Here is a 14,040-nt window from a genome sequence, read left to right as displayed (position 1 = left end):
AGGGGGTTCATTTTGCCATAGAAATTATGATTAGTGCCGCAGAAAGAAAAATTAGGGCACATTTTGAGTGACTTCTCAAATCCTCTTCTATTTCATAAAAAATTTCTGACTTGCAGACTGAAACATGCACTTTCAATACCAGCAGACTTCCCTGGCGAGCAGTAGCTTTACTACAGTGATCTAATAAGCAACTAGAGTGCTAACATTCAGAATTTATGGCAAATGTGTGACACATCTGAATGCCTTCTTGATGGAACCAAAGTAAAAAACTGAAAGTATTTCCTACTGAGGAGACTGCAGTAAATGAGGAAATTAGGAAACTTCGTAACAAATAAATCTCCCAAGATGGCCACCAGAGACAAAAGAGCCCAAATGTAGCCTAAATATCACCCGGATGTAGCCCAAGTATAGCCCAGTGACAGAATGTCCCAGAGTGTTCTTAAGAACAACTAGAGCGCTTACTGTCTTACTTATGACAAAAGTATGGCACACCTAAAGCCATCTTGATTGGAATAAACTGGTAACACTTAAAACATTTAATTTAAAAAAGAACACAATGAGGGGGTTCATTTTGCCATAGAAATTATGATTAGTGCTGAAGAAAGAAAAATTAGGGCACATTTTGAGTGACTTCTCAAATCCTCTTCTATTTCATTAAAAAATTCTGATATGCAGAAACATGCACTTTTAATACCAGCAGCAGACTTCCGTGTTGAGCAGTAGCTTTACTACAGTGATCTAATGAGCAACTAGAGTGCTAACATTCAGAATTTATGGCAAATGTGTGACATATCTGAATACCTTCTTGATGGAATCAAAGTAAAAAACTGAAAGCATTTACTACTAAGAAGACTGCAGTAAATGAGGAAATTAGGAAACTTCATAACAAATAAATCTACCAAGATGGCCACCAGAGACAAAAGAGCCCAAATGTAGCCTAAATATCACCCGGATGTAGCCCAAGTATAGCCCAGTGACAGAATGTCCCAGAGTGTTCTTAAGAACAACTAGAGCGCTTACTGTCTTACTTATGACAAAAGTATGGCACACCTAAAGCCATCTTGATTGGAATAAACTGGTAACACTTAAAACATTTAATTTAAAAAAGAACACAATGAGGGGGTTCATTTTGCCATAGAAATTATGATTAGTGCTGAAGAAAGAAAAATTAGGGCACATTTTGAGTGACTTCTCAAATCCTCTTCTATTTCATTAAAAAATTCTGATATGCAGAAACATGCACTTTTAATACCAGCAGCAGACTTCCGTGTTGAGCAGTAGCTTTACTACAGTGATCTAATGAGCAACTAGAGTGCTAACATTCAGAATTTATGGCAAATGTGTGACATATCTGAATACCTTCTTGATGGAATCAAAGTAAAAAACTGAAAGCATTTACTACTAAGAAGACTGCAGTAAATGAGGAAATTAGGAAACTTCATAACAAATAAATCTACCAAGATGGCCACCAGAGACAAAAGAGCCCCAAAGCAGCACAAATATCACCCATATGTAGCCCACATGTAGCCCAATGACAGAGGTGTGCAAAACACTTATTTTTTGTGTATTTGCAGTTTTATATAGTGCAGACTTGTCAGGTATTGGAGTGCTTTACATGAGCATTGGTTACATCACACAAGATCAAATTCATTTTGGTTGTAGACATGGGGAGATTAAGTGATTTGACCAGAATCACAGAATGTTGAGCTGAAGCAGAAACTCCAACCTGGTTCCCCAGTTGCAAAGTCTGCAGCTCTGGAAGTAACACCACATCCTCTCCCCTAAGTGCAACATTTAATCAAGTGGTCAACTGGATAAAAAAACTAAGATTACAAATAATTTAAAAGTTCTTTGTCGCTATTTGAAAACTCAGAAAATATGTCCTCAGTTTAGTTTTTTAGAGCACTAACCATAATTTTGATGCAAATAAGACCCTCTCATATATGTAATTTCTAAAGGAAATGCTCTAGGTATTACAGTTTTGATTACATCAAGATGACGTCAGGCGTTCCACACTTTTGTAATAAATATAGAATGTTAGCAATCTAGTTGTTCATTGGGATACTATTGAGAGGCAGAGGCCAGGGGCACGGACTCTGAAAATTGAAGGCAGGTAGGAGGTTGCAAAGGCAACAATTTAACCACACTGAGCAGGCAGGAAGGGCCGTGGCAGCACAACAGACTATGGAGGGCAGTGGAAAGGGGGGCAGGGGCAACAAACCAACAATACAGGACTGGCAAGAGAGGCTGTGGCAATATAATAGACCATTGTGGGCAGAAGGAAGAGGCAGTGGTAGTACAACCATACATGCCAACAGACCCGGTTCAGCCAGGAAACGTCCAATGTTTCTAAGCTCAAATGGGCTTTATTTGATCTGTCTCCCGTCTACAATCTCCTCTTTTTCAATGTAACTCAAAGGGGAAAATCAATACCCCAGTTTTTTTTCAAAATCTCCCTCTTACCAAGTTCAAAATGTTCGCAAGTATGGTACATTGGATCATGGTAGGCAGGAGGAATTGGGGTAGGGACATGGACTCGGATAACAGAGGACAGGAAGGACATGGAGAGGTGCACCAAACTGACCCTACAGGACAGGCATCAGGGTTTGCAGCAGCACAATACACTACACAGGGCATGCGGGACGGGAGTGTAGCACAACAATCCATAGAAAGCAATAGGGAGGGGACAGGACCATGCACATGGACAACAGAGAACAGAGAGGAAAGAGGCAATGGTAGCTAGCTGACCATAATGGACAGACAGGAGAGAAAGCTGCAGCATTACAGACCATAAAGGGCAGGAGGGACAGATCGGGGGCATTACAATGGAACAGACAAGCCAGGAGGGAGGGAATAGGGGTCTGCACATGGAAACAGAGGGCTGGGGGCAAGGGGGCAGGGCAGGAGCAGCAAGATGACCATGGAGGTCAGGCAGGATGGGCACTAGAAACAAGACACACCATGGAGAGCATTAGTGAGACTATGATGGCATACAAACAGACCATGGAGGGAAGGTGGGAGGGGGTCAGGGGCAGCTCAGAAGACCATGCATGGCAAGCGGGAGGGTTAGTGGCAGCACAATGGCTATGATGGGCAAGAAGGAGGGTGCAGGGGCATGCACAAAGGACCATGGAGGATAGAAGGGAGGGTCAGGACCTGGGCACAGACAAGAGACCGCGCGGGGCAGGCAGGAGAAGCAGTTGCAGTACAACAGACCAGGGAGGGTAGAAGGGTGTGGCAGTAAAATGGACCATGGAGGACAGGAGGAAGGGGATAGGGGCATGGCAAGTGGACAGGCATGGTGGAGGTGGCATGGACAGGTTACAGTCATCTGACAATGCTAGGCAGGTGGGAGGGGAGTGTCAACTCAACAGAACACTCAGAGTAGATAGGAGTGGCAGGTCCATGGAATATGGTGGGCAAAAAGGATGGAGCAGGGGCGTGCACAAAGACATCGGAGAGCAGGGGAAGGTGAATAGGGGCAGCAAGCTAAGCACAGAGGCTAAGCAGCAGGTCAATGATGGACCATAGAATTGTGCAATGGAGGGCAGGAGGAGTGGACTGGTACATCATGCAATGGAGGGCAGTGGCAGCACATCAGACCATGCATGGCAGGAGGCTAGTCCATTGATTCAGACAACAGAGGATAGGGAGGAGGTGGATGGGGCAGCAAGCTAACTGTTCAGAGAAGGTGGGTATTAGGAACTTTATTGTTTTTAAAATGTGTCTGTGCGAACTACTTAAAATATGAACAAGTATGCAGCATAATCTCACTTTTATTCAGGAAGAAGAGGATGTTTGTGACTGTGACTCCGGGCTCACTTGGCAGAAACAACCCCTGACGCTCCACCCCCCATCGCAAAATGTAATGCCCGTGAACAGGGTAGGTGGACGCAGTGTTATATACAACATAGTCCTGAGAGCACGATTGAAAATGAAAACCAGATATAGTATATGGTATTAACTATGCACCAAAAAGTGTGATATAAGATGAACCGGGCGTGAAATATAATATGCAATACATTGTGCGCAATGACAGATTCATTGGAGAGCGTGAGATAGCACAGTTACTAGCGCGTGCTATGCGATATGTGCCTTGGAGTGTAATATGGACAGGGCAGTGTTGTGTAACCTAACTAGTCTCTAAAGTTGTAATATAAAATAAGTGCTGGGGAGTGTAACGTTGCATATGCACTGTAACAAAGATATGGATCCCAGATTGGAATATGTATGGCATAGCGCTGTGCGTTATAACATAGGCATCGAGGAAGGCACGTTAGATGGGGCAATATAACCCGTGCGAAGGCAAGTGTGGCATGACATTTTCACGGGGTGGTGTTACAGTGCACATGGGCTAGAGAGTGTCATAGCATACGCACTAGCTGGTGGAATACAACACAGAGGTGTGTGGCGCTCGGCGGGCACTGGTGGGTGTAACGCAGCATTGGGCTCAGCCAGGAGCACGCTGTGACTCTCAAGTGAGGTTCATCTCCTTTCCAGAGAGTAAAATAAAAAGTATTACACATCCGGCGGTGGATGTGTGTTTTATTAACCGTGCGGGGGTTTCTTGCATAGTTTGGTCGAATTTTTGTCGAATCCCCTTTGAATGGCTTGGTGTGCGTGTGTATTAAATATGCCCGTCAATAGCTACCCATGTTTGTATAAATAAACGACAAGGGTGTCTACTTGGAGAGTACCCACCGGCGGGGGCGCCGGGATTAGGCACGGTAGGGCGTCAGACACGTCAGAGCTTCACTAGCGGTGTAAATGCATTCCACGTGGACTCATTGTATGCATAGTCGCCTTTTAATGAATATCACGCAAATCGTTATGGTGATAGGTACATACGGTTTGTCCAGCATGTCCTAGGTGTTTCTATAAATATACATATTTTTTTAAATAATAAAAAACAAAGCCCGGCCACGGGGGATGGGGTCCCTGGAGCCATAAGTGGCCTGAGGAGGGGGGCAAAGCAGCCGCCCTCCTAAAGAATTTAAAAAAAAAAAAAGGCCATGACCCGGGTGTTGGGGTCCCCGGGGCCAATTAAGGCCTTGGGAGGGGGGCCACGCGGCTCCCTTCCAAATTTTTTTTTTTCAACAAAAAAAATTAGGGTGCAGGCCCTGGTGGATGGGGTCCCCAGGGCCAATAAATTAGAAAAAGAAGGGGGGGCCACACAGCCCTCCTTCTTAAAATAAATAAATAAATAAGACCGGCATTGCGCCGGAGGCCACGCCCCCTCCTTGCAGCACTCTGCAAACGCGCCCCCTTGCCAGTTGTAAGTTGGGGAATTAATTCCTCTTCAATACTGAGGGTCCCTGAGGGCCAACTAGCCCAACAGGTATCTCCAGTATGCGCCAGGGAGCTGCGTTGCAGACAGGTGTTCTGAGGCCACGCCCTTTTTTACACCTCTATGCAACGCAGCTCTGTGGCACTTACTGGAGGTACCTAGTGGGCTAGTTTGACCCTAGGGACCCTTAGGATTCAAGGGGACTTAATCTCTCAACTTAGAACCGCCACAGGGCGCGTTTACACAGTGGTGAAGGCAGGGGACGGGGCCTGAGGTGACGTGTGCAAACACACCCTGTGGCGCGTTTTAAGAGGTAGTCTTAATCCCCTGTCCTATTATATACTAGGGGCTTACAGAGGAGGTCATGCTAATCAAAGGTTTGCTAAATGCTCATTTCTAACTATGCCTACAGAGATAGGATATGCGAAGAAAGAAGAAAAAACACACAGAAAGAAGAAAAAGAAATGCAGAAAGAAGCAACAGAAGTCCTCAAAGACGAAGAAAAGTGCAGGAAGAAGGAAAACTTACAGAAAGAACAAACAGAGGAGCAGAAAGAGTCTTTGTTGCAAAATCATCCTGTACCCTCAACTTTTTCAGATGGGTACTGGTGGTAACTGACTCTTGACTAACCAGTCCTAGAGCCAGTGCTATGCTAAAAGACACTTAGAATACAGTTAAACAACCTACATACACTAGGGAACACTATGCGTTGGGGTACCCCTGTTATTAGCATGACCTCCTCTGTAAGCCCCTAGTATATAATAGGGCAGGGGGATTAAAACTACCTCTTAAAACGCGCCACAGGGCGCGTTTGCACACTAGTGAAGGGAGTGGGGGGGGCTGAGCTGACGTGTGCAAACACGCCCTGTGGCCGTTTACATTTGGGGGATACAGTCTCCTTGAATCCTGAGTGTCCCTTGGGTACAACTAGCCCATCAGGTATCTCTAGTTAGCGCCACAGAGCTGTATTGCAGAGAAAATGGGCACGGCCTGGACCACCTCTCTGCAGCGCAGCACAGTGGCGCTTACTGGAAGGACTGGTGGACTAGTTGGCCCCCATGGGCCCTCAGGATTGAAGGGGAATTATTTCCCCAACTTAAAACGCGCCATAGGGCGTGTTTGCACACGTCACCTCAGGCCCCGTCCCCTCCCTTCCCCACTGTGTAAACACGCCCTGTGGCTGTTTTAAGTTGGGAGATTAACTCCCCTTGAATCCTGAGAGTCCCTAGGGGCAAATTAGCCCACTAGGTACGTCCAGTAAGCACCATTGCAGAGAGGTGTAAAAAGGGGCACAGCCTGCACCACCTCTCTGCAACGCAACGCAGTGGCGCTTAGTGGAAGCACCCGGTGGACTAGTTGGCCCCCATGGGCCCTCAGGATTGAAGGGGAATTATTTCCCCAACTAAAAACGCGGCACAGGGCGTGTTTGCACACGTCACCTCAGGCCCCGTCTCCTCCCTTCACCACTGTGTAAATGCGCCCTGTGGCCGTTCTAAGTTGAGAGATAAAGTCCCCTTGAATCCTAAGGTTCCCTAGGGTCAAACTAGCCCACAAGGTACCTCCAGTAAGTGCCACAGAGCTGCGCTCCAGAGAGGTGTAAAAAGGGGCGTGGCCTCTGAACATCTGTCTGCAATGCAGCTCCCTGGCGCATACTGGAGATACCTGTTGGGCTAGTTAGCCCTCAGGGACCCTCAGTATTAAAAGAGAGTTAACCCCCCAACTTAAAATGCGCCACGGGGCGCGTTTGCACAGTGGTGAAGGAAGGAGGCGTGGCCTGAAGTGACATGTCTGCAAATACACCCTGTGGCGCAGTTGAAGTTGGGGAATCAATTCCTCCTCAATCCTGAGGGTCCCTGGGGGCCAACTAGCCCACCAGGTACTTCCAGTATGCACCAGAGAGCTGCGTTGCAGAGAGGTGTTCAGAGGCCACTCCCCTTTTTTACAACACTCAGCAACGCAGCTCCGTGGCGCTTACTGGAGGTTCCCGGTGGGCTAGTTGGCCCCCAGGGACCCTCCGGATTGAAGAGGAATTAATTCCTGAACTTAACACGCACCCCAGGGCGTGTTTCCACACATATCACTTCAGGCCCCACCCCCTCCCTTCACCACTGTGCAAACGCGCCCCGTGGCGCGTTTTAAGTTGGGGGATTACCCCCCCCTTGAATCCTGAGGGTCCCTGGGGTGCAACTAGCCCACCAGCTACCTCCATTAAGCGCCACAGAGCTGCGTTGCAGAGAGGTGTAAAAAGGGGCATGGCCTCAGAACACCTCTCTGCAACGCATCCCCCTGGCACATACTGGAGGTTCCTGGTGGGCTAGTTGGCCCCCAGGGACCACCAGTATTCAAGGGGAATTCGTTCCCCATCCGCAAACGAGCCAGGGGGCGCGTTTTCAGAGTGTTGAAAGAAGGGGGCGTGGCCTCCGGCGCAATGCCGGTATTTCTTTTTTTTTTTTTAAAGAAGGGGGGCTGCCATAGCATAGCAAACAGCAGTGTGGGCACCCCGGGACACTGCAGGAGCCGACCCTGAGGGGGTAGCGGTCCCCAGGGCCATCATTTGCTCTGGGGGGGGGGCCCCCTCCCACCAATTTCCAAAGCCCCGGGGGGTGGTGGTCCCCAGGGCTGGGGGTCCATCACGGACCTCACAATTTACATATTTAGAGCCCCGGGGAGGTGGCTGTCCCCGGGGCGTGTGGGGGGGCTTGAGCCCCCCCACACAGGGTATTTTTTCTTTAAAAAAAAAGCCCTGGGGGGGTGGCGGTCCCCGGGGCTGCGGGGGGGCAGAGTGCCCCACCCCCTTCAATGTAAATCAAGTCGAGCCCCAGGGGGTGGCAGTCCCTGGGGCTCAGGGGGTCTTAGAGGCTCCCCAACATTAAACTATTAAGCCGTGGGGTTGGCGGTCCCTGGGGCTGCGGGGGGGCTGTGTGCCCCCCGCGCAATTATTCATACTTTGCCCCAGGGTGTGGCGGTCCCCGGGGCAGTGTGGGGGGGATTGGGCCCCCCACACTTTATTTTCAACATGCCCCGGGATTTGGCCCTCCGGGGGCTAATTAGCATCGAAGCGTGGGAGGCCGCGCTTCGTTTTTTTTTATCGGCAGGATCCGCGCACCCAGCGCGAATTGTGCCGACTTTAAAAAAAAAAAAATTAATAATAATAATTTGGTCTTGGGGGTCCTTGTTGTACCCCCCCTGAGAAGGCCTAGGGGGTCAGGGTGTTTCTACCCTGCCCCCTTTTTGCGTTCTGCGCATTTCTTCTTCTTTTTTCTTGTGCCTCGGTGCTACCGAGGCACAAGATGGCTGCCAACACTTTTTGGTTTGGAGTGTTGACAGCCAATTAGCATACAGCTCGTGCTCGGCAGGGTGCACGGATCCAGCGCGGCCATAGATATACATGTGATTTTGATTTTGATTTTCTCAGGATCTACTGAACGGATTTACACAATTTAAGCAAAAGGCACGACTCTGAACCAAGGTCTACCTTTCTGCCAAATTTGGTGCAATTCCGTTCAGCAGTTCGGGCTGTAGCTGCGAATAAAGGTCCCTATGGAAAATTGCATGGAGAAAACACGTTTTGGGACCCCCCTTTTTTCTCGGCCCCCGCTTGACGAATCACCCCGAGACTTTCAGGATAGGAGTGGACCGGAGCGGGCCACGAGTTTTGAAAATTTCGCTAAGATTCGTCAACCGGCGCCAAAGTTATTCCAAATAGAATGCTGCAGATTTCCTATGGATAATAGGTCCTAACTATAACTACCTACTGGCGACCGCCAGTAGGTAATATATATATATTTTATGTTTACTGTGAGACTCCCTCTTAGACGGGGGAATGATTCAATCATGTAAATCTATGAAAGATACCAATACTGGATAACTGAAGTTACAGGTAAGTAACTCGTTTTCATATATGGCTAACTCTGGATTTACGTTGAACAGGTGGGTCTTTTTGCTTCCCAGACATGCTAGCAACTTCATGCCTAGATAAAGGTGGAAGACTGGTTTACTAGCAGTGCTTAATTTGTAAAAGAATAGGTGCCCAAGCACAAAATTTTACTGAGAAGCCTGCAACGTGTGCTATCGAATGTTAGGATGCCAAATACTGAGGTTCCCTAATCTTTATGCCACCAGACACCCATATCCACCGCTGGTCAAGTTCTCCATAATGGAATTCAGCCAGAGAGAGTGACAAATTAGGCAACTGTCCTCCTTCCTTGTGCATGTGTTTGGAGTAATTGTGCAACAAGTGCGGCGCAGGCACCTGGCTCCTTCAAACCACTAATTTTCTGTTCTGAATATGGAAGACTGTGGGTGGCCGCAAACGCACATCTGTGTGTAGAGTAGAGACGGGTTCTGAAATCTATCCCAACGAGTGGACGTTCGGATAATTAGACAATTTTCAGTACTTCGAACCCTGAGTGAAACTTTTCCTTCAGCTTCTTTTATGAGTACCATAGGTGGCCTAAATATATATGTAAGCATTCTATAATGACGAATCGGAACTGAAAGATGTGCTTATTGGAACCATATGAAAATTGGAAATGGCGCTCAGCCAAAATGTACATAGCCTGAAATGACTATATATGTGTAGGGATCTATCTATCTATCTATCTATCTATCTATCTATCTATCTATCTATCTATCTATCTATCTATCTATCTATCTATCTATCTATCTATCTATCTATATTATAATTATTCTTTATTAAATATGTTTTTTCTTTTTTTAGGGCCGCAAGAGCGAGGCTGAAAAGTACTTCTTAAAAGCAATAAAGCTGGATCCCGCCAAAGGAAATTGTTATATGCATTATGGTGAGTTTTGCTTAGATTTTGTTTCTTCATATGTTCCAGGTTCGCTGTTAATCTCGCTGCATGATTATGGATTGAAAATCTCCTGCTGTCACACCCTGCCTCACTTAAGCAAATCTCCTGTGCAGAAAATCTGCCGTTTTACATTTTCTTAATCAGCCCTGTATCTATTTTTGCAATTTAAAGCTCTCATTTCACAGGAGAGGAATGTCAATTGTCAACATGGCTTCATCTGTGCTGCAATAAGCCAAGCCCCATATGTGGAGGGTTTCAGAATCGTGTCTTCAGCCATGCAGGCGCGGCTTTCCATCAAGTCTTTGGGTGGGCATTAGAAGATCGTGTGTCGATGTGTGCTTGACATAAGTATTGTATTAAAGGAAGAGCAGTATAATTTATAGAGCTTCCTAAAGCCTTCCCTCTTTTACACAGTTTTTTCTCCAATATTTTACACCCTTCTGGGCATTACAGGGTTGTTTTATATTTCCAAGAAACTCACAAAGACCAACATTTATTATCCACTGTCAGTAATACATTATGCACGTAGATTTAAAAATTCTATTCGCATTAGTTCTTACCATTTTTGTGATTTTGTTAATTTCCAGAGATGAGTGCTCAGGGATAACCCACCTAGGGCGAAATCAGTGTGAATTGAATGGTTCATCCTTTGGTCCAGGGTTACTTTTGACTTTGATTTACCATCAAGTTCTTTCATCCGTATATGTGTACAAGTATCCATAAAACAGTATACAACATTGCATAAAACAATAAGAATAGCTGCATAAAGTGATATATATATATATATTATACAATATTACATTCAATTAACAGTAATCCATAGCAGCACCTTTAATTATCGTGCAACTTCAGTATGCTTTATTCTTATCTTCCATGCAGACATTGCAAATCTAGAAACAGCAAATGCCATTCTTGTGGGTGTTCTGATTAGTTAGAGCAGTTACCAGGAAAACCTGCTAGTGGGAATATGCCAAACCTGCACTTGATATATATCATCATAGCAAGAATTGGCTGTATTAAGTGCAGGTAGGTATCATATCTTCCCACATGTTTGAGCAGTACAAAACCTTCTGTTGAAGTGTCACAACCGTTACTAAGCAGCCTCTCCTGGTTGACATTAGCCCAATATTTTCTGCTCAACACTTCGGCTTTAGCAGGTGTAATCTGTTCAAATTCATGCCAGTAATGTGACAGCTCCAGCTTTGTCAAAGAGGTGCAAACATACATTAGCCAAGGTAAGTTGCTGAGAGCTGTTCTATAGTGCAGCAATTTATCATTTGACTATATCCTACACCAGAAAGTCAATGGCCTAATCAGTAATTCGGATACCCAGATCATTCAGATTTGGTAAAGCTGTGGCACTTCTTGGCAATTTTAAGAGGGCTTTAAGGAAACAGTTGTTAGCCCTAATATCTCTTTGAGACTCACAGTTCCTTATAACTCTGCACTGTAGAGTGCTGCTGTCTGAGGTTGGGCTCTTTAAACTTCCAGTGGTGCAGAAACCATCTGGGATCCTATGTGTCTGCATATGCTTACATGGCTTTAACTGTATGGGCTAAAGTGATTGTATTTTTACCAGTTTGATTAGTCCATTTGGCATTATCAGCTGTCGTAATACCTAGATAATCAAAATCATGAACACCCTCAATTATCAAATTTTCCTAATAGATGGCTTTTGTATACCATCTAGGTGGGTTGAAATTAATTAATCTTATTTTAATTTTTTATTGATTTGAAAAAACAAATGTCACAATTCTTTTGTTTGCATACTTTGCAGTACAGTTACATCATTCATGCATATAGTAGGAATCAATAGTAAATCAGTCATTGCCCCTATATTATGTCCAAAATTCTGTCTCATCTCCGTGGTAGGCGAAGTACACAAATCCCCCGGTATGTATTCCATTTACTTCATTTTTTATCCCATTTCTTGGGACAACCCCTGGAGTTGAACACCTCTTATTCTGCTATCATACACTGGTCTAATTCCTTAGCCCAATTCTTCGGCGATGGTTTCGCTTCCACCCCCCACTTCATTGCAATTGCTCGTTTCACTAATGTGTATCCCAGAGTGGTCATTTGTTGCTCCACCTCCGTTAGGTCTGTAGCTTCCCATATATTAGGGAGTCCCAGTTGTGGTGTTAAAATAATTTTGTAACCACTCGCTGCCTCAAAGATCAGTCAATTGTCTTCACAAACCGGAATAATTTTTTTCCTCCAGCTAATACTGGTGCGTTGTGTAAACATGAAAATAGATGTCTCACTACCCCATTCAATTAATCAATCACAGGACCGGCCGGCACGGATTGAGGGTGGGGGCGCGGACCGGAGATGGGAGAGAGGGGTAAGGGAGGTGTAAAAAAAGAAGAAATAAAACATACCCCCTCGCCGCACCTTCTCTGTTGTCCTGTCGTCGTCGCTCCCGGCCCGTGTTTCAGGAACAGAAAGCCTGCAGTCTGAGGCTCCCCTGAGCCCATCACAATGCTGCAATGCAGCGTTGTGATTGGTCTGAGCGCCGTGGTGCGGCCAATGGTTTTTATGATGTAGGCAAATAATTAATGCAAGAAGATTACTTGGGACACCAAGTTCATGCGGAACTTTCAAAAGCGGATTTTAAACCTGCAGTTGCCAGTCATAAGAAAAGGTAATGCAGAGATACAATTTTTCCTATCAGCATTATGAATCTAACCCCGTGGTCTGTCATGCTAATTTTATCTCCGAACATTAAGTGGGAGTAAACATTCCTGACCTCTATCCAGTCCTTTAGGCTCCTTAACACCAGTCTTGAAATCTATCGTCTGGAAATTGTCAACAAAAACAAAACTAATTGGTCTATAATGTTTTGAGTCGGACAAACTACACTTTGTGAATCGGTCCAATTACGGCCCAACATCACCTTAAGACAATCCGGGCCCCACCAGCCAATGGATTGGCCACAACTTGAATATAAAGGGCCCATACTGTTATCTCGGACTTAAACCGATCAAAAATGTTTGATTATTTATGTCTGAGTTCTTCTAACCCCATTGCTTATCAGTACTCCACTTTCTTTGTGTTTTTTTATGTTCTTTGTAATGAAAATTAAAATAGTTATTTTCCCATAAGCATTATATCCCTGTGTTGACTTGTTTTTCTTAATTGTGTTGAAAAGGACCACTGTTCCTTTATAATTACTCCTACCCAAGGTCCCTCTCAGATCCATTGGGTTCACTTGTCTCTTGAAAATATGCTCTTAGTTATTAAGCACTTGTAAATCCAAAAGGTCACACCCTTGAAAGCTGTTTTGTTTGCCAGGGCTTGTTTTCCCCTCAGAGGGTTACCTATCTGTTTGCGTGCATCCACAGCAGCCATCTTGATCACAAACACAGGCTTAGCCTGCTTTTGTGATATGTTTGTGGTGAGACTGGTAGGTAATTGGTACCTAAGTACCACCCTCATGCTGGTAAGTAACCCAGGCAAGCAAAAGCTTCTGACAGACCTGTCTGTCTTTAGCTCCTGGGCTTGCTCTGAATTAGTAAAGGAGCTACAGAAAGCTCGCACCACGGATGCCACCTTGCATACCCATTGCAGGGGGTTGCCAGTGTGAATCATGCTGTGCACCCCATCATTACAGGACGAGAGATGCAAGAATGCTCCGCTGTCTGAGAAAGTGACAAGTGGCAGTGTGTCTGTCCTCTGACAAGCTGGGAATTCAGCCTACAAGAGAAGCTCTACCAACCAAATCAAGGGCCTTTTTAAAATCAACAAAACACCAATATAAAGCACACCACTTTACATAAATTGCCACAATGGCCCAAGCATGCCAGCGCATAGCCGTAACATTTGGTTACAGCAGCAGCGACCTCAAGAAAACCTGCTTGTCAGGAGGTAGTCTAAGAATAAACTGACTTAATTGAGATGTGCCCACTTGAAAATACTAGACGGATGTATGATCGGGGT

At 45.6% G+C, this 14,040-nt stretch overlaps 1 protein-coding gene across 1 annotated transcript in view; it reads left to right on the top strand.

The window, feature by feature from the left end:
- TMTC2 (transmembrane O-mannosyltransferase targeting cadherins 2) overlaps positions 1-14,040 on the top strand; it is a 624,329-nt gene that overhangs the window by 506,310 nt on the left and 103,979 nt on the right. Inside the window, exon 9 of the mRNA XM_085652968.1 lies at positions 10,008-10,089. Within this exon, the coding sequence (XP_085509094.1) occupies positions 10,008-10,089 (82 nt within the window). The remainder of the gene's footprint in view (positions 1-10,007; positions 10,090-14,040) is intronic.

This window comes from Triturus cristatus, chromosome 4_1, assembly GCF_964204655.1.
Source record: "Triturus cristatus chromosome 4_1, aTriCri1.1, whole genome shotgun sequence".
Taxonomy (NCBI): Eukaryota; Metazoa; Chordata; class Amphibia; order Caudata; family Salamandridae; genus Triturus; species Triturus cristatus.
Note: the sequence above shows the minus strand (reverse complement) of the source record. Positions and strands in the feature narration are given on the sequence as shown.